At 38.0% G+C, this 27,679-nt stretch overlaps 1 protein-coding gene across 1 annotated transcript in view; it reads right to left on the bottom strand.

Annotated features, from left to right (window-relative positions):
* DOK6 (docking protein 6) overlaps window positions 1-27,679 on the bottom strand; it is a 252,832-nt gene that overhangs the window by 125,550 nt on the left and 99,603 nt on the right. Inside the window, exons 2-3 of the mRNA XM_075142169.1 lie at window positions 24,980-25,087; window positions 2,163-2,277 (exon numbers count right to left, since the gene is read on the bottom strand). Of these exons, the coding sequence (XP_074998270.1) occupies window positions 2,163-2,277; window positions 24,980-25,087 (223 nt within the window). The remainder of the gene's footprint in view (window positions 1-2,162; window positions 2,278-24,979; window positions 25,088-27,679) is intronic.

Raw genomic sequence — 27,679 nt, 5'->3', positions numbered from 1 at the left:
TCAGTAGGTCCATTGCCCCATTGAGCAAGGGGCCCACACTCACTTAGCCTTCCTTTTGCTGTTGATGTACTTTAAGAAACCTTTTCTGTCCCTGGCTAGTGTCAGCTCCAGCTGAGTTGGAGCTTTCCTAACTCCATTCCTATATACATGGACAATGCCACTGTATCCCTCCCAGCTAGTCTGTCCCTGCTTCTGCGTGCTTCCCTTTTTGTGTTTGAGCTCAGTCAGGAGCTCCACATTCATCCATACTGGTCTTCTGCAATGCTTGTCTTCTGAAGAACTGGAAGGACAGTTCTTGTGCTCAGAAGATGCTGTCCCTGAAGATTAGCTCTCCTTTGCCCTCCAAGGCAATTATCTACAGGATCCTGCCAAGCACGTCCCTGAACAGCATCTCCCCTCACCACATTATTGATCATCTATATCAAGAAATTGTCTTCAATCTGGTCCAGAAATCTGGATTGTTTGTGTCCACCCATATTGGCCTTCCAGTAGATACTGTTGTGGTTAAAGTCAGCCAAGAGTACCAACGCCTGGGACTATGAGACTTTTTCCACTTGTCTTAAGAATGTTTCATCTGCCTTCTCTTGTTGATGAGCAGGTCTATAGCAGACACCTACTACAATATCACCTGTGTTGGTCTATCCTTTGATCTCTGCCCACAAGCTCTCCACTGGTTTGTCACTTTACGCAAGGCTCCATCCACTCAAAACACACCTTTGCCTAGAGCATAGCCTTAAGATAAGGCATCTCCTATGGGCATCTCGTTAGCACCTTAAGGTACTTGTGTCTTGTATACACAGCTGTGTTCAAGGTTAAGGAGTTGGATCATGTTTGCTACAGAAGAAAGGGATGAATGGGCCAGACATGCTGAACTTTCTTAGGTTTGCCCCTTCTTTGGTGAAAAAAACCTGAAGTTATGGTTTACTGTCACTCCTTTCAAATATACCTGAACCATAGCAATTCTAGGAAAGGAATAAGATCTTTTCATTAGAGAACAAAGGGAATGCACGTGTAGGCATATGGAAAATTTCCCGTAGAACTGATTTCAGTGCTGTTGAAATATAATTAAAAAGTTTTTATTTGATTATTAACCATATTATAGAATCATTATTAATTCTACACATTAGAAATTAAAGTCTTTAATGTGAACTACTTATCTAATAATCTGTTAAACTGATCCTAGAAAGCCACATATTTTTTATGTGTGTGTCTTAAAATTTAATTAATAAACAAACAAAACCCTGTCAATCCCTTTTTCATGATGGGCTGTACATATCAATGTTTGCAATACTTGATCCAAAATCCATGTAATTCATGACCTTACACACTTTTAACCTACCTCCTCCACACGTTTCTTGAATTTTGTTTCACTGCATTTAACTTAGATTGTACACCATGCAATGTTTATATGATAATACTAAGATATAATTTTAAAAAGCAAAGTTTCAAATATGTCACTAAACAAATGGAAACTTTATCTTAAAAAAATTCTCATTCTTTTTAAAAAAACATTTAAAAACATAGGTAAAATATACCCTACGACACAGACATGCACAACTGCATTTTCAAACAAGAAAACAGTGCACTTTAATAGAGTAGTGTTCAGTGTCTCACAAGTAACTAACTGTCATTATGTACCATGATGCCTAAGTCTGTTCTCAACTTAACTCATTCATTATACCATGTAGCCATTCAAACCGCAGACTGCTTGACATCCAGCTTCATAATATCCTGAGGTTTTAGCTGGTATTTACCTCTTATTTGCAATGGCATGATAATTATTAGTTTAGTAAGTGCCTATAGCAAAACTTGGTAAAAAAAAGAATGTTTCACATCTTGACTTAATAACATTCCATAGGTATCTTTCACTCAGTTTTACAAGTTTAGCTGAAAATCTCCAGTCTGTAGACCATCTGTGTGCAATCAAAGATAAGTAATGGAAGAAAGAGCTCTGTAACACCCCCAACACCTCCCAAAGTATATTAAAAAAAAAACTTACCAAAACCCAAAAAAACCTAAACCCCAAACTCCAAAGTTCTTGTTTACAACAAAATCCTTTAAGCTAAGGATTTCTATCTGGTGTTTTAAGTTAATTCATCTGAGCAAGACTTTGATGTGTAACTTGATTTCTTCAAGTTAGAGATGCAGTACCAATTGCTTACCTGACTCACACGCAAATGTCTTTGACGTCTCATCATGAAAGATAATTGCCACTGCATGCTTCTTTGTCTCTCGAGGCAATCTAGTTATGTTTTTGATATTGTGCAGCTCAGTTACCTTAAAATGAAGAAAAGTATTTTAGGCCAGTGTATAAAGAGTACAAATAAAAATATTAACCATAACTACTCAATATTTACTATAATCTGTTTTTTTCCCCCTAAGGCTAATTACATTTATAAGTTTTTTAATTGATAAAAATACATAAATAGATAGAGTCTAAAGTTGCAAAACTTTCTATAAAATGCAATGTATCAAAAAGTGAATGGTCTACTTCTCTAATAAAGTTCGACTTGGAAACATAGTTATTACGATGACATCAAGACAGTCACTTTCAGTTTCACAAGATCCCTGTAAGCCCATTCCTCCAGCCTGCCCAGGCCTCTGGAAGGTAGCCTGACTATCAAAAGCATATCGACTGATCCTTCCCAATTTGCTATCTGCACAATTGGTGAGTGCAGGCTCCATTACCTCCTCCAGGTCCCTGATAACAATACTAACCAAGAGAGGTCCCAGTACAGACCCTGGCAGTTCTACACTTGCTACCAACCTCCAGGTAGAGTATGACCCATTAACCATGACTTTCTGGGTCTGACTAGCTGACCAGCGTTTCATCATCTAGACATCCACCCACCTAGATGATAATGTCCCAACTTGGATATAAGAATATCGTGGGACACAATGTCAAAAGCCTTGCTAAATAAACAACATCCACTGCTCTATCCTTATCCCAAATCATAGACGGCTATCAGATCGTCAGGCATGATTTACCCTTGGTAAATCCATGCTGCCTCTTCCCAATTACTATCTTCTCCCTCACATGCCCAGAAATATGTTTTAAGAGGACTCACTCCATCGTTCTTCCCATGGGCTGAAGACAGCCTGCCAGACCTGTAGTTCCCCAGGTTGATCTTTTGGCATTTTTTTTGGACACAGGTGCAACATTTGCTTTGCCATTGGGTTCCTAATCCCTTACAATTTTATTTTTAGTCATGCATTTTCAGGGCTTTGTAAGAATGCATTTATTTCTCGATTTTTTGCCTGGGGGGAAAGAGGGAGGTTGAACACCACAGATACTACTGTCCCATTAAAGGAATGATTAAAATCTCTGTTAATTTTCCTTGATCTATGCATGGTAAATGAACAAGTATGTGAGAGGGCTCCTATGGCTTACGAAAAGCACTAATCTCAAGGAAATCCTGTAAAAGGGAAAAGAAAGCATTAGCAGGCAGAGGAGAGAGCAAACTCTAGAATTCAAAACCTGAGGGAACAATACCAAATCCAGAAGTCATTACTGAATTCTGAAGACCCAGAAGGGCCCAAAGTAGGAGACAGGGAAGATATGGATCTACTGGATCTTGCTAAATAAGAAGAGGATATAAAAGCAAAATATTTAAAAAGATTTGGGACACAAAAAAGTCCAGGTTATTCTAAAAGAGAATTTTAAAAATAATTTAAAGATGCACATAGCTTTCCTCTTAAAGGTTCAAGAATGTAACTGACAGTTCAATATGAACGGGAAAACAATAATAGGAAGAAAAAAAACCCCAGTGATTCTAATAGAAGCAAATGAAACAGAAAGTGATATTTTTATGTATGTGTGCATGTGTGACTGTGCACACCATGCAGAAAAAAGCTCTTAAATTTTGTTATGTTAAAAAGGGGAAATTTCTCTTTCTGGAATAACAGGAAAGGAAATAGAAGTGCTTTGAATAGTGACAACAGGGCATATTAAGCCTCCTTCCAGTTTCTCTCAGACAGTAGAAATCTATTCCTTTCTTTAACATTTGAGTGTTATAGATTACTGAAAGATCCTGCAATGCTGATAAGTTTAATAATAGATCCAAAAACCCTACATTCCTGGCATCAAAGCTAGATAACTGTCACCGTAATTTTTGTTCCAAACATAACTATAAACAACAGGAGATGCATACCTAGCCATCTATAAAGATGATTTTATGGGTTCTCTTGTTGATCAGTACATTAAGCCTGTTTTATTTAATATATTGACATAACTTTTTTTTTTTATGTAAGATCATTCACACACTTAGGAATATTGTCAGCACAAAATGAACAAACAGTAAAAATTTATTTTATTTGCTGGTGGGAATTTAATGTCTGAAAGAGACAATGAAAACATCACCAAATGTTGATGTGCTGCTTTTCAGTACCCATATGAGAGATTCTGTTGATCAAAATGCAAGGCAAGTGAAGAAAAACAGTCTCCATGCAAGGGAAAGGGGGCTTTGTTTCAAACACATTTAAACATTCTTTTGTCTCTGGAATCATACTACCTCCCTAGACAGCATAGAACTTCTTATAACTCCAATGTGACAGGCAGAGAGTTACATGAATTGCCTCTTCCAAACTCCCTGACTTTTACTTTCTTTTTTTAAAGCAAGGTTTTTTGAGCCATTCATAGTTTCACACAGAAGTCACATCCTCTTGTGTAACTTTCCGCAAAAATGGACATATTTCAAACTACCATGAGATATTGTAAGATATCTCTTTTCCTGTCAAATGCTTTAATGGTTTAACATAGGTAGGCAAAATATTTCTGCCAGTTTAAAAAAGAAAAAGAAGATAATTTAAAAAGAAAAAAAAATCTCATATCTTTCACCTTGAAATGCTTTGTTTTACAAGAACTGAAGGTTTTCCTGGAAATAATACTGTTTTAGTCATAATATTCAGAGCATAAAGGGAATTTATACAGATGTTAGTTAGGAAAAATAACTAATTTTACTGGGCAAACTAACAGAAAAAAGAAAAGAGAAAAAAAGTAACTGAGCACTCAGTCCTATCATTGTATCTGAGAAAGCAGCAAATTTTACAGCATCACAGAATGATTGAGGTTGGAAGTGATCTCTGGAGGTTATTTGGTCATCTGGTCCCCCTGCTCAAGTAGGGTTACCTAGAACCGGTTGCCCAGAATCATGTCCAGATGGCTTTTGATTATCTCCAGGGTGGGTGACTCCACAGTCTCTCTGGACAACAGGTGCCAGTCCTCAGTCACTTTCACAGTGAAAAAGTTTTTCCTGATGTTCAGAAGGACCCTCCTGTGTTTCAGGATTTGCCCATTGCCTCTGGTCCTGTCACTGGGCACCACTGGAAAGAGCCTGGCTCTGTCTTCTATAAATCCTTCAGGTGCAGAAAATACACTCACTGATGAGTATATAATGAATAAGCCTTCTCATCTCCAGGCTAAACAGTCCCAGACCTCTCAGCCTTTCTTCATAGGAGAGATCCTCTAGTCCCCTCATCATCTTCGTGAGCCTTCACTGAACTCTCTCCAGTATGTCCATGTCTCAGTTGTACTGGGAGTCCAGAACTGGACACAGCACTCCAGGTGTGTCCACACCAGTGCTGAGTAGAGGGGAAGGATCACCTCCCTTGACCTGCTGGCAATGCTCCTCCTAATGCAGCCCAGGATACCATTAGCTTTCTTTGCGGCAGGAACACATTGCTGGCTCATGTACACCAAACCGTATACAAATTGAAGAAGCACTTCTAGTTTTATCTGTTGGACAAGTCAACAGGTTGACAGAAAAAAAACCCATCAGTTAACATCTCAGAAACCCAAGTTGATGCTAACGACAACAGGGGTCATATCATCCCTCAGTATTTCTACTGGATATGTAATTTTTAATATCAAATAGAGGTATGAATTTTTGCTTCCATGTTCATCTATTGAAATTATACTGTATGTTTCCCTCCACAATCAGAGCAGAAAGATAGAGGCAAAAGTAATAACACTGTGAAAGTCTATCCTCCCACTGCTAGAGAGAATTGAAGTTAATCAAATTCCAAATTCTGGGTTTAATGCCAATGAAGCATGAGTCATTTCTCTACTTGCTGAACATTTGCAATTAAAAAATAAACACCTGAGAGTTTATATTATTTTGTATGAAAGAAAAACGAACTTTGCCTTGGTAACCAGACTGCTTTATCTCAGTGATGTTTAAAAGTGCGGTTTAAATTTTTATTTATTTTTTAAAATAAATAAATAAATAAATAAATAAACCTTTTTAAAGGAGAAAAAAGTATTAAAGCTCTTGAAAAGACAAAAAAAAAATTTAAAAACTCACAACTTTTTTGAAATAATTTAAACCACCTCTTTGCAAATTTTACGAATGTTTTAAAAGACTAATCAAATTGAAAATTTATCAAAAAGAAAAAGCCCCTTTTTTAATGAGTAGTGCATTAGGCAAATCTACCTTTTTAAGCAAGGAATGTTATACCAAAATTTGCTCCCTGGGGTATCATAACAACAGACTTGTTGACAAAATACAGTCTAGTTAATTGAAAACACTGCTGTTCTTCACAACAGCAAAATAGTATTCTGGAACTACCTAGACCATTGGTAACCTTGTACCAGTAAGAAGAAAAGAATAAAGGGAAAATTTAATGTGCTATTAGACATGTAAGTGTTTTACCTAGACTTTCCTCAAAAAAAGATGGAAATATTCCCATTGTGGGACTATATTTTGCCTAAAACTTTGGTAATATTAAAAAAAACCCAAACCAACAAAAACTTTGAAAATCAGTTTTCCTATTTCCACCCATTTGTATCCCTCTAGAACACAATGAACTCCAACAACAAATAAAATCCCTAATATTACCTGTTCAGTGAGTAATTGCAAATAGATTTCTTGCCTACCCTTACCCTTCACGATTTCTTCGAGTAGGCTAAATAGATCCTTTTGTATTAAGCTATGATTATGTAGTTTACAACTTTTCGCTAACGTTAGTATGTTAACTTAGACTTTCTTTTCTCTACTAGACATTGGTGCTATCATTTAGTGCAGTACTCCATATGGTGCTCAGTGTGGTACACGTTAGGGACTCTTAGCACCTGGTCCATTTCTCAGTTCTCCTACTCCTCATCAATAATTCCTGCCTCATATGCCCATCACTCAGCAGCCCACACATACACTTCCTTGTTTTTTTTTCTACTTGGTTTCATGATCTTTTCCTGTATCAGTCTCTAAAACCATTTTTCTTGTTTCTAGAATGGTTGAAGAAAAGATGTGGAATAGTTACTTAACTTATATGTAACAAACTTTTCTTTGCCAAGCTTTTTTTATTCCACTTTTTTTTCATGTATAAAAAATATTTTTATTTCTTGGGGGGGGGTTGACACACGTATATCAGAGACATTCAACTCATAAAATCATAGATAACTCCTTTATTTCTGGGTTAACTCCTTTATTTCTGGTTAATGTTTGATGAAAGGACATAACCCTGAAGGGCTACAAGGTAGGAGAATTTCTAGGACTGGTGAAGGCAGCATCTCACTCCTGCAAAATTAAGCTAGACTAGGCTTGCACCAGGGTCTCAAGGCTACCCATCAGTGTTGGTTTCTGTAACTTGCTTCCTCACAGTCAGGAATTTGGATCACTTCAAAGATTCCACATCAGCACAGCTCATCACCAGTATAGTCTCAGGAAATGAAATGCACTTGATCTGCATAAAATTTTTTGGGGTGATTCTCACTCTGAGATTTTTTGGGGTGAGTCTCACTCTCAGATTGTTCACCAAAACGCAAAACTTCTTTACAGAGAAACGTCAAGCACTGAACAAGAATGCAAAAGAGCCTATAGTTAGTTTTCTGCTACTGTTGCTCATGTATCTAGAGCACTTAAGAATCATGCTAAGATTGCTTCACTTCTCATCCTCATTGTTTTTCTTTATCTTGGCCTGCAGATGGGCCCAAAACTTACACTGTTTTGTGGTGGTATAGCATCTCATCTAAAAAGGGCACCATTTTCAGATCTTCTACTTGCTTCCTTTAAGTAAATGTTATATAGGAATAATAAAAGCAATAAACATCAACAACTTTTAAATACTGTCTAGCCACATCTGGGTGGATCAATCACAAAAAAAAAAAAAAAAAAAACCCACAAAGAAAAAAAGAAAAAAAGGTAAAGAAAAATCTGTCTGCTGGTCTATATTATGACTGTATAAATAAAAAATTCTATAATTTTTTTCAAAAAAAAAAAAATAGAACAAGGCATCAACCTTAAGAGCAAAAGGCAAAGTTAGAAAGGACTCCTCTGAAGGAACCAACAGTTAACAAACCTCATGTTATATGGTCAAAAAGGTAAGAGGATCAGAGGAAGAAGAAGGCTTATGTCCTCACTTAGAAAAAGAAATATTAAAACAACTTAGTTTCCTTGAAGATTTTCCCTATCCTATGTCTTCTGATAATCATTTGTACCCTGAGAGGTTTACAGGAATTTGAAGTCACCTTTCTACATGAAGATCCTAAATTTGATGCTAATACCAAATCATTTCCATTCCTTGCTCTCTGTCAGAATGCCCAAGCATTGCCTGATGCCAGGGGACTAAGGTACAAGAAAAACTAAAGAATTGGTCTATATTAGTTTTCGTGCATTTCTGTGCCAACAGACTTGGAAAATAAATGAAAAACGTCCTGATAGATTTCAGAAGTCTAACCCCACTTCTCCCTAGCTAAAACAACTGCCATCTGACTTCAGTAAAGTCATGCTGCGGATTCCTAGTAAATAATACAGGTGCAGGAAAATTATTAATATAAGATAGTCCACAGTGGCAGGTAGCAATAGGCTAAATCCAAGCAAGATACACAGGCATAGGCTGATGATCAAGGAAATTATTCAGGATTGTTATATGGAAACTTTGAACCATAGATTCATTCACTGAAGTAGACAGTTACTTCTGGCTAGCCAGAATAATTCAGATAATAGATTGCTAATAACAAACTTCTGGTCTCTCTAAATGCTCTTTAGCCCTTACCTGTCTTGACATGACATTTCAGAACTCTCCTACTCTCCCAGTCTGAGCACTGGCTATAACAACTCATCCATGTCAAGAGCTTATTTTTACATGGGAAAAACACCCACATTTTTTCTGTCTGAGGGTCTGCAACCCACGTTATAGCAACCTATAGTCTTCTTTTTGAAGGTGCATTTGTTACCCGACTAAATTACAGAAAATAATTACAAGAGCACATTTCCATTATGTTAGAAAAATATTTGATATGACAAAACAGCCACTGTCAATGCAACTTAAATAGGATACCTACCCTTTAAAATGTTTGGGGCTTTTGTTGTTTTTTTCTTTTATTTTTGGCATCTTAATTATATTCTTAGATGTGAAAGGCTATTAAATTACAAAATATGTTTAATTTAAATAAAGGGTCAAATTAACTGGGATTTGTTGCTTCTTAATGGTCAACATAATCTGACATTTTTCTGATTACTTTCTTTGGAACTACATTTAGTTCTCTCAGAGAGGAAGGATTTTAGGAACAATTCAGTACACTCTCTCTTGAATCCATCATACTTCATCACTGACCTACACTGGTCATTTATTTGTTTGCTTATTGTACTAAAAATCTGTTCTCATCAGGGAGCTGAATATTTAGGATCTGCATTATCCACTTTTGTGTTACATGGACATGTAAAGACTATATGAATATGACACATCTCGGGCTTTGGTGCTCAAATTGTACATTTAAATAGATCGAAGAACTCTTCCACAATTACGGAAATATTACTTCCAAATCGCATATTACATCTACATCACTACAAAAAATATAATTCCACAGTAAATAGGAAAGGAGGTCCAGAAAAGATGAAAAACACAAAAATCATGCATAAAATCTTAAACATGTGCCTCCCATATGCAACTGGGAGGGAAATGATTCTGTGATTCCATCTACTGAATGTTATTTCCATTGTGCAGAGTCCTGGAAATTGCTTGGGCAGAGGAAAAGGTCTGAATTTACATAAATGGATTTCTGCTTTGCATTGCACACTACCTTCCTGTCATTTAATTTCTATCTAGCAAAAATAGAAGCAGAAGAGCTACAAAATGTAATTGTTCATCCTCTTATTTCTTAATAATGACCCACATACTACCATCTGTTGTGTAATACCACACAAACAGTAATGTAATAGAGCAAAAGCCAACACAGTGGCAAGGAACAGGGACTCTAGTGAGTGATGCCCAGACAGTAGAGAACGACCTCAAACCAGAAACAGCATGACAACAATAAGAGCGATATAAGAAGCAAGAGCTATGTTAACTGTCATAGCAAGAAAAGGGCAAAAGAGGCACCAATATGCTAACGTTACTCTGAATGCTGCTGCCAGTTTGCAAAAGGAGAAAAGGACATGCTGGCCCATTGCAGATGAAAGGACTACAGAGAGGAGTATCTCAAAGAAACAAAACATCTCCCTTCAGCTCAGTTTTCAGTCATCCTATCTGCAGTTAGCGGCAGCTTCTTTTACATGGTTAAATCCAATTGCCACAGAGTAGAAGTTTTGTTATAGCTTCAGACAGAGCTGGATGTGATTTTGGCTCTTAAAAAAAGGCAGTGTGCTGCCTGAAAAGCATAAAGACCTTTGGGACTGGGGAAACGGCTGCATTAAAAGAAGCACAGCCAGTACATCAAGGGAAGTGACTTTTCTTCTGTACTCAGCACTCATTAGATCACTTCTACAATACTGTGTCCAGTTTTGGGACCCCAATGCAATTGATAAACCAGAGCAAGTTCAGCAGAGGGCCCCCAGGACAGCCAGAGCTGGACCACCTTCCCTGTGGGGAGAGGTTGAGGGATGGTGGCTGCTCCAGCCTGCAGCAGGGAGGGCTCTGGGGGGCACCTAACAGCAGCCCCCCCAGTGCTTGCAGGGAGATTATCAAGGAGACAGAGACAGGCTCTTCACAGCTGTGCCTGGTGGGAGGAAGAGGGACAATGGGCATAAATTGAGACAAGAGGTGTTCAGGCTGAATATGAGAAGCAATGTTTTCACCACGAAGACAGCCCAGGGGTGGGACAGGCTGCCTAGAGAGGTTCTGTGGTCTCCGTCCCTGGAGGTTTTCAAGACCCAACTGGACAAAGCCCTGATCAACCATGTCTGACCTCAGAGCTGGCTCTACCATGTCTACCTCAGAGCAGGAGTTGGACAAGAGACTTCCTGAGGTCCATTCACATCTGAATTAACCTGTGAGTCTAAGAAAGGGATGCTAACAGATCCATATGGAATTAAGCATTCAGAATATTTAAGATGAAACACATTTTCCTGACTTCAGTGTATTCTGCACAAGAACAGCACATGACAATCAACAATAGGACTAGGGGATGCAAGAGACTGAAAAACAAGACTTGAGGTAAAAAATTACTAAGAGGCAGAAAAAAATGAAAAACCTATTTAATGAAAGAATAGCAAAACTTAAAACGTAAGATTACAAGAGGAACATGAGAAGGGAGAAGAGAAATCCCAAGATTGTAAAGTGAAAGAATGGCTCATATAAAAGCAAAACCAATTCACAAAGAAAACAGAATAATTTTCCCCATCTCTGCATGCGGATTTATCCTTGGAAGAAGATGAGTTGTTATGGTAACAACACTCTTCAGGAATTTTGCCAAGGTGTGGCATATCAACCACCACATTATGCGTCTGGGGCAGGTCTCCAGCTGCTATTTCAGAGGAATAAGGGTTTAAGAAACTGCTACCAAGTAAATATTCATTCCTGTAAGCACTAAATGGAAACCACACCTATAACAGCAGTAAGAATCTTGTCTGTTAACTGAAAAAGTAGATAATAAAAGCAAACAAACAAAAAAGGGACAGAATGAATGTATATATTAAAAATAAATCAGGCTAAATATAAGCCAGTAATGTCAGGGCAAGAAAGTGAAATTTGATGGGAAGAAATATGCGTAGGTCTGATAGCAGAGGTATACAGAATAATTTCTTCTTGCACTCCAGATAAAATTGAGATTTAAAAAAAAGAACAAGTTTAAATTTTTCATCATTTTTTGAGAATGTAGACAACATTATGTAAATTTAGACTGAATATAAAATAAAATAACCATCTTTTAATTTCTCAAAATTTAAATAAATTCAAAAGAAAGAAAAAATCTGAATCTTTAACCTCAACTCTCTTTTCTCTAAGTCTTCACTATTGCTAAGCATTTCTTAGTATCAGTATTGCTGACTTTCATATGGGCTACCACCTGGGTACTCAGATTCATGCTGTATTTTAACTGCCCACTTACCACGTAAGCAGTTACAAACTCTTCACTTTGCCTTAATGAAATCTAAAAAAATTGAGGATGGAAACCAAACCTACTTGATTAGCTTTTGTCAGGCCACTTTAAATGCTATATTGTTTCACAGTGTCTGTAAAACGAACCTACCAAGGCAGAAGAAGCATATTAAGGCATACCAGCTACCTTTAACAGGCAAAGAAGTAAGGGTTTTGCCAAGCCAAGTTGCTTTACTTTCTCTCAAACTGCACTGCTGTAATACCGACAGGATTGAACGGCTGCCTAATCCATAAAATCAACCAGCCTACCGGGATTATACTGGTTTTGGCTGCTAGCCAGGTGTTTTAAAGCAATAGTTAAAATCTGATCAGTGGATGTGTATGTGGACCTCTTCCCTTAACAAACATTTTAATTAGGATTTTTAAATACATACTGAAAAAGAAATGACTTCGCACTTCAAAGGGTATTTTTATAGACAGTCATTTGTAATATAAAAATCCCAGTTCTCCCCAATCTTATTTCCTCACTATCCTAAAGAACTTTTGAAATATGTTTTCTAATCTGACCATTCATTTTGATGTGCGAACTGAATACCAGACTACTGTGTTAATATAGCATTAAAAAAGGGGAAAAAACTAGCCTTCTGTAAAAGTGAGTGTTGACAAAATTTAAAATAACTAATGCCTTAATACTAAAAAAGCACTCTAATTTGAAACCCAGGTTCACACTTGAAAAATAACACCATGCTAGAGAGATGGCAGAGAGGGAAGATGATTCACAACTGAAATAAAATAGGTTTGCCAATTATCTTTCCAAATTTCAGCTGCAATAAAAAAAAAGATACTTTCAATATCAAACTTCCTGCTAGAGTTACTAGGTATGCAAACAGAAGCACTGTGCTTATGCCTGAGAAACAAAATGGGGCATTTCATTACTGTAGTTTAATTATCCAAGTAGAGTAATAAGACAATACTTCACAATGAACGGGTAAATGAATTAGATCATTATATGAGTTTTAATAGCCTTATGAGGCTATTGAAATATACTGGACAGTTAAAAACTGTTTCCATTTTTAAGAGTTTTCACTTTTAACATTCTCAAAGTACATTATTATGGCCAGACCTTTTCCAGTTTTGGTTCAAAGGTATTGGTTAATTAAAAAGAATGTGTCATTGGTCTTTGACTAAAAAGAAAAGGAGAGATGTACTTTTCCAAAACGTCCTTTAAATTTTCCTCTTAGTTCATTTAAAGTGGTAATAATTCCCAAATTTATCTTGTTAGATAAGCTCAATTAAAAATAAGTGTTTATTAACACAGACTAAATTTGAAAAAAAATTAAAAGCAAAGACATGCTTACAAAATATAACTTTGCTGAACGCAGTAAATGATGGCTGTATAAACATAGAATCATAGAATCATTAAGGTTGGAAAAGACCTCTAAGATCATCAAGTCCAACCGTCAACCCAACACTACCATGCCCACTAAACCATGTCCCTAAGCACCTCATCTACACGTCTTTTAAATACTTCCAGGGATGGTGACTCCACCACTTCCCTGGGCAGCCTGTTCCAAGGCCTGACCACTCTTTCAGTAAAGAAATTTCTCCTAATGTCCAGTCTAAACCTCCCTTGGCGCAACTGGAGGCCATTTCCTCTCGTCCTATCGCTAGTTACTTGGCAGAAGAGACCAACATCCACCTCGCTACAACCTCCTTTCAGGTAGTTGTAGAGCGCGATGAGGTCTCCCCTCAGCCTCCTCTTCTCCAGGCTAAACAACCCCAGTTCCCTCAGCCGCTCCTCATAAGGCTTGTGCTCCAGGCCCTTCACCAGCTTTGTTGCCCTCCTCTGGACACGCTCCAGCACCTCCATGTCCTTCTTGTAGTGAGGGGCCCAAAACTGAACACAGTATTCGAGGTGCAGCCTCACCAGTGACAAGTACAGAGGCACGATCACCTCCCTACACCTGCTGGCCACACTATTTCTGATACAGGCCAGGATACCATTGGCCTTCTTGGCCACCTGGGCACACTGCTGGCTCATGTTCAGCCGGCTGTCAATCAGCACCCCCAGGTCCTTTTCCTCCGGGCAGCTTTCCAGCCACTCTTCCCCAAGCCTGTAACATTGCTGTGATCCAAGTGCAGGACCCGGCACTTGGCCTTGTTGAACCGCAGCCCATCAATCCAGCCTGTCCAGGTCCCTCTGCAGAGCCTTCCTACCCTCGAGCAGATCAACACTCCCGCCCAACTTGGTGTCGTCTGCAAACTTACTGAGGGAGCACTCGATCCCCTCATCCAGATCGTTGATAAAGATATCGAACAAGACCAGCCCCAAAACTGAGCCCTGGGGAACACGGCTCATGACCGGCCACCAACTGGATTTAGCTCCATTGACCACAACTCTCTGGGCTCAGCCGTCCAGCCAGTTTTTTACCCAGCGAAGAGTGCACCTGTCTAAGCCGTGAGTCGCCAGCTTCTTCAGGAGAATGCTGTGGGATAGTGTCAAAGGCTTTACTGAAGTCCAGGTAGACCACATCCACAGCCTTTCCCTCATCCACTAGGCGGGTCACCTGGTCATAGAAGGAGATCAGGTTGGTCAAGCAGGACCTGCCTTCCATGAACCTGTGCTGGCTGGGCCTGATCCCCTGGTTGTCCCGGACATGGCTTGTGAGCGCCCTCAAAATGAACCGCTCCATAATCTTCCCCGGTACCGAGGTCAGGCTGACTGGCCTGTAGTTCCCCGGATCCTCCTTCTGGCCTTTCTTGTAGATGGGCGTCACGTTGGCAAGCCTCCAATCGTCCGGGACCTCCCCAGTTAACCAGGACTGCTGGTAAATGATGGATAGCGGCTTGGCAAGCTCCTCCACCAGTTCCCTCAGTACCCTCGGATGGATCCTATCCAGCCCCATAGACTTGTAAGCATCCAGGTGGTGTAGCAGGTCGTTAACTTCTTCCTCTTGGATTATGGGGGGTTTATCCTGCTCACCATCCCTGTCTTCCAGCTCAGGGGGCTGAGTACCCTGAGGATAACTGCTCTGACTATTAAAGACTGAGGCAAAGAAGGCGTTAAGTACCTCAGCCTTATCCTCGTCCTTGGTGGCAATGTTCCCCCCCCCGCATACAGTAAAGGATGGAGATTCTCCTTGGCTCTCTTTTTGTCATTAATATACTTGTAAAAACATTTTTTGTGACCACACGACAGTGGCCAGGTTGAGTTCTAGCTGGGCTTTTGCCTTTCTAATTTCCCCTCTGCACGACCTAATGAGGTCCCTGTACTCTTCTTGAGTTGCCTGCCCCTTCTTCCAAAGGTGATAAACTCTCCTTTTTTTCCTGAGTCCCAGCCAGAGCTCCCCATTCAGCCAGGCCGGTCGTCTTCCCTGCCTGTTCTTCTTACGGCACATGGGGATAGCCCACTCCTGCGCCTTTAAGACTTCCTTCTTGAAGAATGTCCAGCCTTCCTGGACCCCTTTGCCCTTCAGGACTGTCTCCCAAGGGACCCCCTCGACCAGTGTCCTGAGCAGGTCAAAATCCGCCCTCCGGAAGTCCATGGTAGTGGTTTTGCTGGCCCCCTTCCTTTCTTCACCAAGTATCGAGAATTCTATCATTTCATGGTCACTAAGCCCAAGCTGGCCTCTGACCACCACATCTCCCACCAGTCCTTCTCTGTTTGTGAACAGCAGGTCAAGCGAGGCACCTCCCCTGGTGGGCTCGCTTACCAGCTGCATCAGGAAGTTATCTTCCACACACTCCAGGAACCTCCTCAACTGTTTCCTCTCTGCCGTGTGGTATTTCCAGCAGACATCAGGAAAGTTGAAGTCCCCCACAAGAACAAGTGCTCGCGACTGTGAGACTTCTGCCAGCCTCTGGTAGAATATTTCGTCTGCCTCTTCATTCTGGTTAGGTGGTCTAATTCTAATTCTAATTCTTTCTGCCAAACTGCTAGGTATAACTACGAAACCTCTCACTGCATTGACAAACTGGGTCAGGAGTGTTAGAGGATACAATAACCGTAGGCTTTCAATGCACATAAATTATTTTGGTTTTATCTATGCTGTACATTATGCCAATGGCTGAGCCCTAGGTTTAACTCCCCTTCCTACCCCTTTCAACTTAAGCTGTAGCTGTCTTTAGCCAGATCTTGAAACCATGAGGAAGCTTTGGGTCAAAATTAGGTGAGAAAGGCTGGCTTACTTCCATTGTACGACTCACAGGAGAAAAAAAAATCACCTGAAAAAAAAATCACAGCTGAGGTCTGTGCTTGTGTGTGGCTTCTTCACCTTTGGGATCAAGTGAGAAGACCCAGGAACACAAAGGGCAAAGATGATGATGTCCCTTCTCCTTTCCTGGCTAATGTTTTTAAAAAGGATTAAAACAATAAATACAAACCCACCACAAAAAAAGTATTATTTAGAAAACTTACCCCCATTGATTTTTAAAGGCTGTAAATATGCCTCAGTGTTAATTAAAAATAACCCCCATCCTAATCCAACAGTACCAAAACTGGCCTTTTGATGCTGTTCTTAAAGGTAAACATATATATTAAAGGCATTTCAGATATTCTGAAGGAAGTGTTAATAGCACCATATTACCTATGAGATTCTTGATGCTCATCAGTAAAATACATCAACCAGATGAAAAACCAGATATAGAAAGAAAATTTATGAGTTTAAATTAACGTAAATTCAGGACATGCCTGTACATGTCTGTACACATGCACTCAAAGTGGTCCAGAATTCTTTAGGAGAAATATGCGAAAGAGAGGAAAATGCAATAGAGAGAACCTGAGGTGAAAAAAAATGCAATAGAATGCAGTAATTTGAAAAAGAAGAAAAGGAAAAATTCTGAACAAGAATGTAGCCCTTCTTTTAGGATTTTTTCTTAAAAGAGAGGGGTTTAATTTTTTGACAAACTTTTAAAAATGTTTTCACTTTATTTCCTTCTAAAATTAACTGAAATTTGTTAGCTGATAATTTGAAAATTCTTTTAGCTTAATTGTCATTGGGGATAAATTAATTTTGAATATCTATTATGACAATTGCATACAGCTACATTTTCAACTCTAATGCATTTTTAATAACCTTCATCAGCCAGTGATTTGAATTTCAAATTTCCTTCTATAAAGAAGGAAAAAGTAGACAGCTTTGTGCCAATTTGCATAATAAATTGCTCTTTATTTACGTTGCAAAGCCTCCCTTACTATAAGGAAATCAAAACCTTAAATGAAACTTAGTACTCATAAGACATATTATATTTCATCTCCCTTTATTAAGAGAAAGTAAATTATAGTGACAAACCTGTCTGCCCTCCCTGGTACACCATAACATGATGTTTGTACCTGTCTGCTTCCTTTTACAGCTATTGCACAAGGGACCACGCCTCTTCCCATTTTCACATCAAAAGGTAAACATTCCTCCAACAAGACAGACACAATTCAGAGTAGCTTCAAGGGAAAATGTCATTAAGAAAAAAAATATCCTCACATAACATTTCTTTACTAGTGTTATAAACAGCAGGCTAGATAATTAGATCTTTAACTTTCATCATGAACTTTTATTATTTATGTAGTATACTTACTTTCTACACTTGAATAGTGAGAATAGACACACAATATTGGAAAAAATAACAAATGCAGAGTCAAGTGCTGAAGGCTAGGAAAGGAAGATTTAAATATTACTTTGACTACTAGTTTTATAGGTCTAGTCCACCATTTTCCTGTTGTCTGTATGGCAGTGGGCCCCACTGAGTCTGATCTCTGTATGTTAACACCAATAAATACCTTTATGTTTATTGGCACCCCTTCTATACATATTATGATACACGTTGTCTTAATTATATGATCATATTTGATTTTTTATAACTATTTTTCACCTCAGAATAAATTATAAATACCATTCTGTTAAATAGAGGCTTTATAAATTATGTTTGATTCTCATAACTTCGTACTGTTTTTCTGACTTAATGGTACACTGGTTACACCCTGGTTTCTCTCATTCTTCCATAATGGTCATCACACAAGTATGTTTCACACAGATGGTTTCACAACTATTAATTTCCTTTCACACTTTCCTTACTTCTGAGAGGTGTGGATTGATATTGACAGGGAAAGAACAAAGAAACTGTATGGTGAAAACAAATGAAAGTCAAAAATATGTCCTTTAAACTTTCGATCTGAATTTGAGTTATCCAGGATTCAGCTTTTCAACAACACTTGCATTAAAAAAGGGAGCTTGCTTAGCGCAAATCTCCACAGCAGAACGCAGCTGTTTTATACCCTAGCTCAACTGTTTCTTCTTGATCTCCCCCCAAGGACCAGTGGAGACCTCCTTCAGAGACCTTCTTTCCAGTCTCTCTTCTCAGAAGCTTCATCTGGGTAGCTCGTACTGAAACCCTCACTCCCAAACACAGGGTCTTCTTATTTCAGAACCTGCCACTCCTGGGCACTCCTGCCACGTCTGAGAAGCGCACACCTCCCCTGAAACATGAGGTAGGTAGTGTTTTTAGAGAGCAACTTGCTTTGGTGCAAAAGTCTGAACAATTTATCTTGCTTTCTCTTAACGTGCATCCATCCTGCTACACGGATACTCTTTGCCCCAGATATAATTGGGCTGAAGAGACAAACTATGTCCATACTCTTTGCTTCCTTCTTCACCTCTGTCTCATTGTCAGATTTTTATTTCTGTATTAGTCTCCTTGTTTTTGTACAAAGTCAATTAAAATGGATTTCAGTTTACCCTTAATAATATGCACTCTCTTCACCATCTTCCCATCACATTCTTCCCTTTAGCATTTCTGCTATCAACATCTTGAACAGCCAGCTTTCCGTCTGCCAGAAGCTCTTGGTGTCTCTCTCAGGTATCTAATTGATAAGGTGCTTTCATAGAGTGCTGGAGCATGTATTCCTTTCTCTTTCTCCCATGCTTTAACATTTGGTCTATTTCTTGTCTAAGTTCTAATTCAACAATTTTCCTTTGCACGTTATCTAGGTGCCAGAGGATATACATACAGAGAATGGCTCCATGATCTCATCTCAAACACCTGACCCTGTACTAGTCTTCAGAAATGACAAGTAGCTATTAGAGTGAATGTCAGACTTTAGCCCTGAAAGAACTGGAGGGAACATATTTCATTACTCAAGAGAGAAAATTATCTGAATTTCCATCATATACGAAGCTTTACAGATGATACGAGACCTTTTAGCTGTCAAAGTCAGAAGTGTTTCTAACAAACATGCACAAAATACAGGTTTGAAAAGGCTTTAAACTGTTTCAAAACATGGCTAGATTTTCATGGCAAAACTAGAATATATGTAACAGACACACAGACATACAGAACACATTGTGTTCTCTACTGTAAAGCAATAACATTAAAGTAATTCAAAGAAAAGCTCTCTTAAGACTATTTTAAGAGACACTAAGAAGATTAACTATCTTTTTTCCATCGCTAGAAATAACTGAAATATACTCAGGAGAGGGCAGGACCAGTTTGACATGATACGTGCAGCACAGGGATACAGCAAGAGCTCGTAGCAACTTTAATGACACATACTTCATTGTTCACAGAGAAGTCTAGTTTGGAAGGGACCCTGGAGATCATCTGGTCCAACCTTGAAAGCAGGGCTTTGGGTTAGGTTACACAGGGCCCTGTCAAGCTAGGTCTTCAAGATTTCCAGTGAGGAAATACTGACCTCTCTGGTCAGCCTGCTCTGATGTTTAGTTGTTCCCATGGCTAATTTTTTTTTTCTCCTTATATCCAGCTAATTTCCCCTGAAGCAATCTCTGCGCATTGCCTCTTATCCTTTCCATGCACATCCCTGAGAAGAGAGCACCTCCATTTCTCACCTCAGCCACCTCATCAAAACTGGAAGGCTGTGATTAGATCCCCCCTGGGCCTTCTCTCTTCACTAGGGCAAACCTAGTTCCTTCAACCTTTCCTCATACATCAGGTTCTCCAACCGCCAATTTCCTCACTGGCTTGCTGCTGGACCCTCTCAGGTTTTTCAGTGTCTCTCTTGAATAGAGCAATGAGGGGACCAGAACTGGACACAATATTCAGGCATGGCTGGACTCAGTAGGGAGGAGCCTTCCTAGTTGAGAGTCCTCAATCTGCTGCCCATACTCTGGCTGAGGCAGTCCAGGACATGGTTTGCCTTCATTGCTACCAGGCTCAGACTCAGCTCACTGCCCAGCAGGACTCTCAGGATCTTTTCAGCAGAGCTGCCATTCAGCCACTCAGTCCCCATCCTTTTTTGCTGCTTTGGTTATTAAATCTCAGGTGCAGGACTTCATGTTTAGCTTTGTAGAGGTCGTGGAGCCTCCATCCCTGAAGATATTCAAAATCCCACTGGACATGACCATGAGCAATGTGATCTGACTGATGCTGCTTTGAGCAGGAGATTGATCTAGATGGACTGCAGAGATCCCTTTCAACATGAATTGTTCTATGGACAATTTGGAAGTTTTACATTATAAAATTATATATATTTTTTTTTTCCTCCTCCTGATGAAATGTTTAAACGCTCCTCCCCTATTCAATAATATTTTTTACAGTAAAACGTTCAGTCTTCCATCTTGTTTTAACACTTAATATAACAGGAATACAGGGTCCTATTTAAACAGCTGATTTTTAAGTGTCACGTTTGCTGCAAAACTGTGCCCACACTCAAGTACTACCATGAATTTACTGTAATAAGTATATATGGATCTTCATATAAGAACCACCACTAACATGTCTGGGACTTGCTGTGTGTTACCAGTAGAGACTGAGATTATCTTTACTTTTCCCACCATTTGTTCCTTCCTTGATACTTAAATTTAGCCACTGATGCCACTGCTGAGGAATTCAAAGCCACCCATTGACATCACTTCTTTATTTACCCTGTGAATTGACACTCCTAATTAATGCTCTGTGCCTTCAAAGTTTAGAAGGATGAGTAGAGTACTACCCAGGAAGAGACTCATAGGGTCATTTAAGCATTTTAGGTCCATGCTTGTAGGAGCTGAAAGTCCTGTCAGCATGCTCAGCTTGTAGATTTCTTCACTACATTGTTAAAGAAAGAAGATGTTATTGCCTTAATACAATCTTTGTTGAAAGAGATTTTGTTTTATTAGTTTGCATGCTGCCCTTTGATGTGCTCAGACTCTATTAACAACTTTATTACCAGTACAGCTCCAATTATTCCTGCAGTTTGCTTTTTGGTGCATAGAATGCTTGCTTTGAACAATTACATTGTTCAGATACTTCTATATTTTAAGAGGTATCTGATAATTACTGCAAATCTTATTGTTTGGTGTACAGAACTGAGTAATTTCACTAACAGTTATTAATTTAAATAGGATTCATTTTAATCTCATCTGCTGAGTAATAGCGGCCCATGAAAGCAATATCCTTTGTAACCTTCCCATACCAACCAGATGATTTTGCTAGAAGACAAGATATTACTTGAAAGTGTTGTAAACAAATATTTGAAGAGAATTACATGTCAAAATGGGGAAAAATAAGGATATAGCTTTTAGGAAAATGTAGTTCTCTCAGCTTTGGAAGACTCAGCGAAATAAGGGTGTGAAAACCACACAAAGTACATTTGGGCACCTCTCTCAACCTCAAAGAGCAGACTTACAAAAAATAACTCTTAAATTCTCGATTCTTTGCAGATAAGAATTTGCAAAATATTATTCATTTATAATGAATAGAAAATCACTAGAAAAAAACACCAAAGCAATGCACAACAACATTAGACAATTTACAGAATAACAAATAAACCCACATATTGTCTGGATACTGGGGAAGGCGGGGAGTCCATTTTCTAAAGAGGCCAGCTTATTTGCACATTAATAAATATTTATTTAGGATATGTAAACCAGAAAATCTCTATTTTTAATTCTCTTAGCTTTGTACTACCAGTCCTGTTTTTTCTTTTTTTTTTTAGCCCAGAACTCCTCCTATAATTCACATTGCCCAGTACACAGGTTTATCATATAAGTATAGGAGATACATAGCCATCTAGGTAAAGTACTTCAAACAGGAATTTGATTTGAGCTACATTTCAACCTCAAGCATCCATGGAAAAGTAGAGATGCTTAAGATCTTAATAAGTTACTTATATTGAGGTACTGTTTGTGATCCTGGATACTGATTTGAATGCAGATAAATTGAAGTTGTTATTTTTTGTTATGTTTCCACTTGAGAGGTAAAATTTTCTCCTGTAACTCTGCATGAGAAAGCTAGAAAACCTGCACAGTACGATGTAGTAAGACTATGTGCTACTCCTAGACCTTCTCCCAAGGTAACCTAGACCAATGTGAAGGTCTGAAGGACATGAATTCCTAGAAAATTCCAGTATGTTCTGAGTCCCCCCTCTGCACCATCCACTTTCTTCTACTAGTTATAAATAGATTGTACAGGAATAAGGGTTGATATACATATTCTTATATGAATATTAGTGTGTGATCAGAGCCTTTCACCCATTCAAGCACATTGTCCTTTCACATGGAGTCAGGCTTGCAACATATATTTTAATCTTCCTTAAAAAACACCAGGTCTTTAGTTTCTTCACTATTTAATCATTTTTTTCATTGATTCTTAGAGTTCAGAGTTACCCTTCAACTTTGCACACCAGATGCCCTCCTTATATTTTGTGAGTGAATAAGGAAACAGAATTTCAAAACAGGGCTAACAGTTTGCACTGGATAGCAATAAACATGCATTTTGAACTACTTCAAAATATAACAAAGTAATAAGCAGCTCTAGAAAAGAAAGAAAGAGAATCAGAATATTTTGTTCCAATATCAGCAATCAAATATCTATATCTGCTCCCATAACAACTTTCACTGTTCCTTCAATAGTCACACTCGATGAATAGTCATCGAGTCAACTCATCCACATCTACTACACCACTATTTCATTTATCAGAATGGAGGGAATTGAGGAGAATAATCATTATGAAATAATAAAATATCCTTTAAAAAAAAAATCAAGCCTGAAAATAAGATTCAGGGTTTCTATTTTCTGATAATACAACTTTAGAAATTATTTCATGACTTTATTTGAAAAATAGGTATCATCCAAGTGAATGGATACAATTATTTTTTCTCTACAGCCAGAAACCCAGCATCCTTTTAAACAGGAAAGGGAATCCATTTCTTTCTCTTCCCCCTCCCCGCCCTCAAGGAGTGGAATAAGAGGGGAAAAAAGAGATGAAAAAAGAACTATAAACCCTTTCCATTTGCTTATGTTACATGCAAAGGGCCACTCTTCCATCAATACTACAACATGCAGCCGCAACTGTATCTATGTTACTTTTTTAGCTTCTCAAATGATTCTTACATTTCACGTGATTTTTTTACAAAGACGACAGTTGGCAAGAAACATATAAAGTGTTAGTGAATCGTTTTACACATAAAGTGTGCTACAGGCAATAACATGCTCAAACAACAATTTAAACCCTCTCACAAAAGCTCCCTCCAAAGCGCCACACTTTCATCCTTCTGCCCTATTGCTAATCCATACAAACTTCATAGATAAGGCATCTCCTCGGGATTTCAGCCATCATTACAGCTATCAGCCCAAACCATCCAATTAATCCTTTTAAAGACCCATCATTAAGTTACATCTTGAAAGTAAACATTTTTTTAAATTTATGTTGAGGAGAAGAATCACTTTTGCTCCATGTGGACCTCCTACACATGGGAGCAAACATTGTCATTGTGGCACATCAGTGAAAGTGCCAATAGTCTAGTATACGTCAGACCTAAACCTGGATACCAATATAAGATCAGAAGTTGGATTTCTGGTAATATGAAATTACTGGGGCTATTTTTATTAGAAAATATTCAAAGGATAATTGCACGCTATTTATTATGTATACATTTTTCATTTAAAGATACCAAGAGGTTACTGGAACTTAAAGGCTAATTTATAGTTTTATGATAAAAAGCATTAGACCTGCCTTCAAGAGATCTAGACTTACATCCAGTCTTTCACTGCTTGCCTTGTGACCTTGGCTAAGTCATCTTTGTGCTTCAACTTGCCAGTTTTAACATAATATCTAATGTTGATATGACATAAATCTAAAGGTGACTGGATAGAAGATAATTGTACAAGCACAGAGCCCTGCCCTATTTTAGGATTAGCTAACTTGAAGTCTACTGCATTTCGTGGGGAGCTGATAACAGTAACTTACAAGACAGAAAGAAAAACCCATGTGCGAATATCTTGTTTTCCATCACAGAAGTAATAGTGACAGAGAAAGCAGGGAGAATCTCATTCAATGGATCCTGAATTTTTAGCCTTAAAAATCCTTGCTGTTGACAGAGTTTTTAAATCTTGAAGAGTTCTGGGAAAAACGTTACATATTCAACCAGTGTCACCATTACAACTGAGGCATTTAGCATTTTCAGAATTTGTTCAATACTTAGTTAATAACTAAGGTTAAACATTTGATTAAACAGCCAATTTTACACATTTCCAAAATACTAATGTTTAAAGAAAAAAAACATCAATCTGTCACTTTATACACATTGGGGTTTTTGTGCTCAACTGGAAAAAACTGTGTGATATCTCACCTGCATCACTGAGATTTACAGACGTTTTACTGTGCTTTTAGTGTCAGGATTAGGTTTTCAACTCGATTCTCACTGTATTGTTTGCAAATTAGACATATCAAGAACACAGTCTTCCCAAGGAAGAGTGGTAAACAGGTAATACTTCTGTTCACGAGAAAGGCATGACTTACCTTGTGAAAGTTCCTGAAATACGCTGCCTTCTCATCTGGAAATTTTTCTAGCCTCCTGGGTCCTTTACTGGAAGCCTTCTTGAAAACCAACCAACAACGCCTGAAAATCTGCAAACAAAAATCAATGGATTATATCAGTTTTTCTTTAAAGCTGGACAGCATCACAAATGCACTCAGCTACATAACTGACATAGGAAGAAACTTTAAAATGACAATATTTTATTCTAAAAGTCTGGAAAATTCTGAGAATATCAATTATTTCTACACAAGTAATCCCAATCCCTCAATTTATACATATTGATTGTCAGTACTTTGTAGACTTTTTTGCTTCAATTTCTTTCATGCATGCCAAATCTGATAATTCCTGAGATGCAAAGTAAATCCATGAACTTTGAATATGAAAAGAATTATAAGGCTGTCATCAGAGAAAGCACTTTCAGAAATCACTCCATGCATTTCTAGCTTTCACACTTCTATTTCTATGAGCATATCGATACTATTGAGAAACATTAATGCAGCTTTTAACACAATATAGTAATCAGCAGAGATTGTATGCACAGAAAAGAAAGTTGAGATAAGCACCAATGTGACCATTGCTGGACAACAACATCTAGTTCTCTCACTTAGTTCAACAACAAACTTTCTAAGGAAAAACTATGCAGATTATTAAAGTTTGGGAACATGTAGTGAAAAATAAAATCCTCCAAAAAGCACAAAACAAAACAATATTAGCCTCTCATTTTAATGAGAATCACACTAGATTTTGCTTAAAATGCATTTTTAAGCAACAAGGGTACTTTATTAGACTATTTACCAAGTGTTATTGCCATAACTAGAAGTTTAAAATCAGGATTGAATTATCAAATAAGAATACATTTGCAGTTCAAAGAGAAGCTGATTAAGGATAATCCTCTAGACTATATTACGCAAGTAAGAGATTAGATATTAATCTAGTTTTGTAATCTATGAAAATAGTTTACTCCATTCTCCTCTTCAGTACTTGCACAGCTCTATAAACAATACCATAAGGAATTTTATGTTTTTATTTCAAGGATACATTAAAAAACAAAAAAACTCCAATACTAGTTAATGGTTCCACTGGCCATATGTGGAGAAGAGCCTTATTTCTTCAGAAATTCTACAAAATTTAATGACACAACACAAGAAGTACAGTACTATTTAATTTGGATGAGATCAAACACATCTCCCATTTAAAAAAAAAAAAAAAAATCAAGGAAATATGAGCAGGGAGAGCTAAAATGAGGTGTTTTCCTCTCAGTGTGTTGCTGTTTAAACCGCGTATAAGCAGTAAATACAGTGTCATTAAAATAATTAAGCTTCATTAGCAACATTCTGATATAATACAGACACTATCCTGTTGTCATTATCTCAGATGAATGTTATCGGTCAAAATAAATGTTTCCTTTTAAAAACCTACTATTGGACTACAGTATCAATATGTTTAAATACGAAGACTTTTGGAAGAAAACAGCATTTAATGAAATCCTCTGCAAGTATACTTCTTACAAAGCACACAAGCTTTAAGTTTTTTTCTACTAAGGTTGTAAAGTGGCAACTGTACAACTGTATTTCCTGTCTCAAAAATTTCTTCACCTAACCTTGGAGAAAGCAAAGACAATATCATATTTCCCGTAAAAAATGACATTACACTGTGGAACATCATAGACTATCTTTATTAGATAGTACTTTCTTCAAATAACATCTTGGCAGTGTTGCAACTTATTTTACCAAAGCTATAGCAGTGCTCCCACAGTTATCTCTTGATTAACCCATATTAACTCTTCACAACGTTATGGTGTGAAAAGCTCCACTTTTGCAGGCAACAAACAAATAGAGGATATTGACACTATTTTGACCTTGCTAAAAGCAATAGCACCAACTGTCCAAAGGGGACAGATTTATTCATTTAATAAAAGTGTCACTTTTAATAATAATCCTGCTTCTTCTGGGATCTGGGTTGTTGTTTTTTTTTAGTCTATGTGTATTTTCAGTTCATCTTTCTTCTTCTGAGGAAAGTATTTTCCTAAGTAGTTCTTTATCAAGGTAAAAACCATTGCCTTCATTTCAAATCTTTTATTGATTTCCTTATTTCCATTATCTGCCCTTAATGGTTTACAGTCCTCACAGACTTCTCTTTAAAAAAACAGATCAACCTATAGTCCCCATCATTAGTGGCGGTGGGTTTTAGCACAGCCATAGTCAGTAAAATCCACATTTTACTGATGACCTGAATTTTGGACAGCTGGTGATAAGGTAACAAGTTTTGTGTCAACTGACAGAGTAAGTTTTTTCTTTTTTTTTTTGTTTGTTTTTTAATATAGTATATTCATTTTTTTGTTATAATGCAAAGTATCAGTTAGATCCAGTACATCAGAAGTATCCCTAATAAATGGAAAGCTAGACATGCAAAGTCAAGGAGTCAGATTTCTCCCTGCAAGGATGAGAACATTTTCCAGATAAAAGGACATCTAATGCATACTCCAAAGCAATTCTTTCAGTGACAAATGAGCAGGGTCTCCTGAATGACAATTTCAGTCTTTGTTTCACTGGATATCAATCTGGGACAGCGTGGAAGTGGGTTTGAGGGTTTGCAGCTAAACTGACTAAATTCAAGAGGGAGGCTTTGACCCCCTTATTACTTGGGGTATCCATGGAAGAGGACTACGTGCTAGTTATCTT

This window comes from Calonectris borealis, chromosome 2 (genome assembly GCF_964195595.1).
Source record: "Calonectris borealis chromosome 2, bCalBor7.hap1.2, whole genome shotgun sequence".
Lineage (NCBI taxonomy): Eukaryota > Metazoa > Chordata > Aves > Procellariiformes > Procellariidae > Calonectris > Calonectris borealis.
The sequence above is the reverse complement of the archived record's forward strand: the minus strand, read 5'-3'. Positions and strand labels throughout refer to the sequence as shown.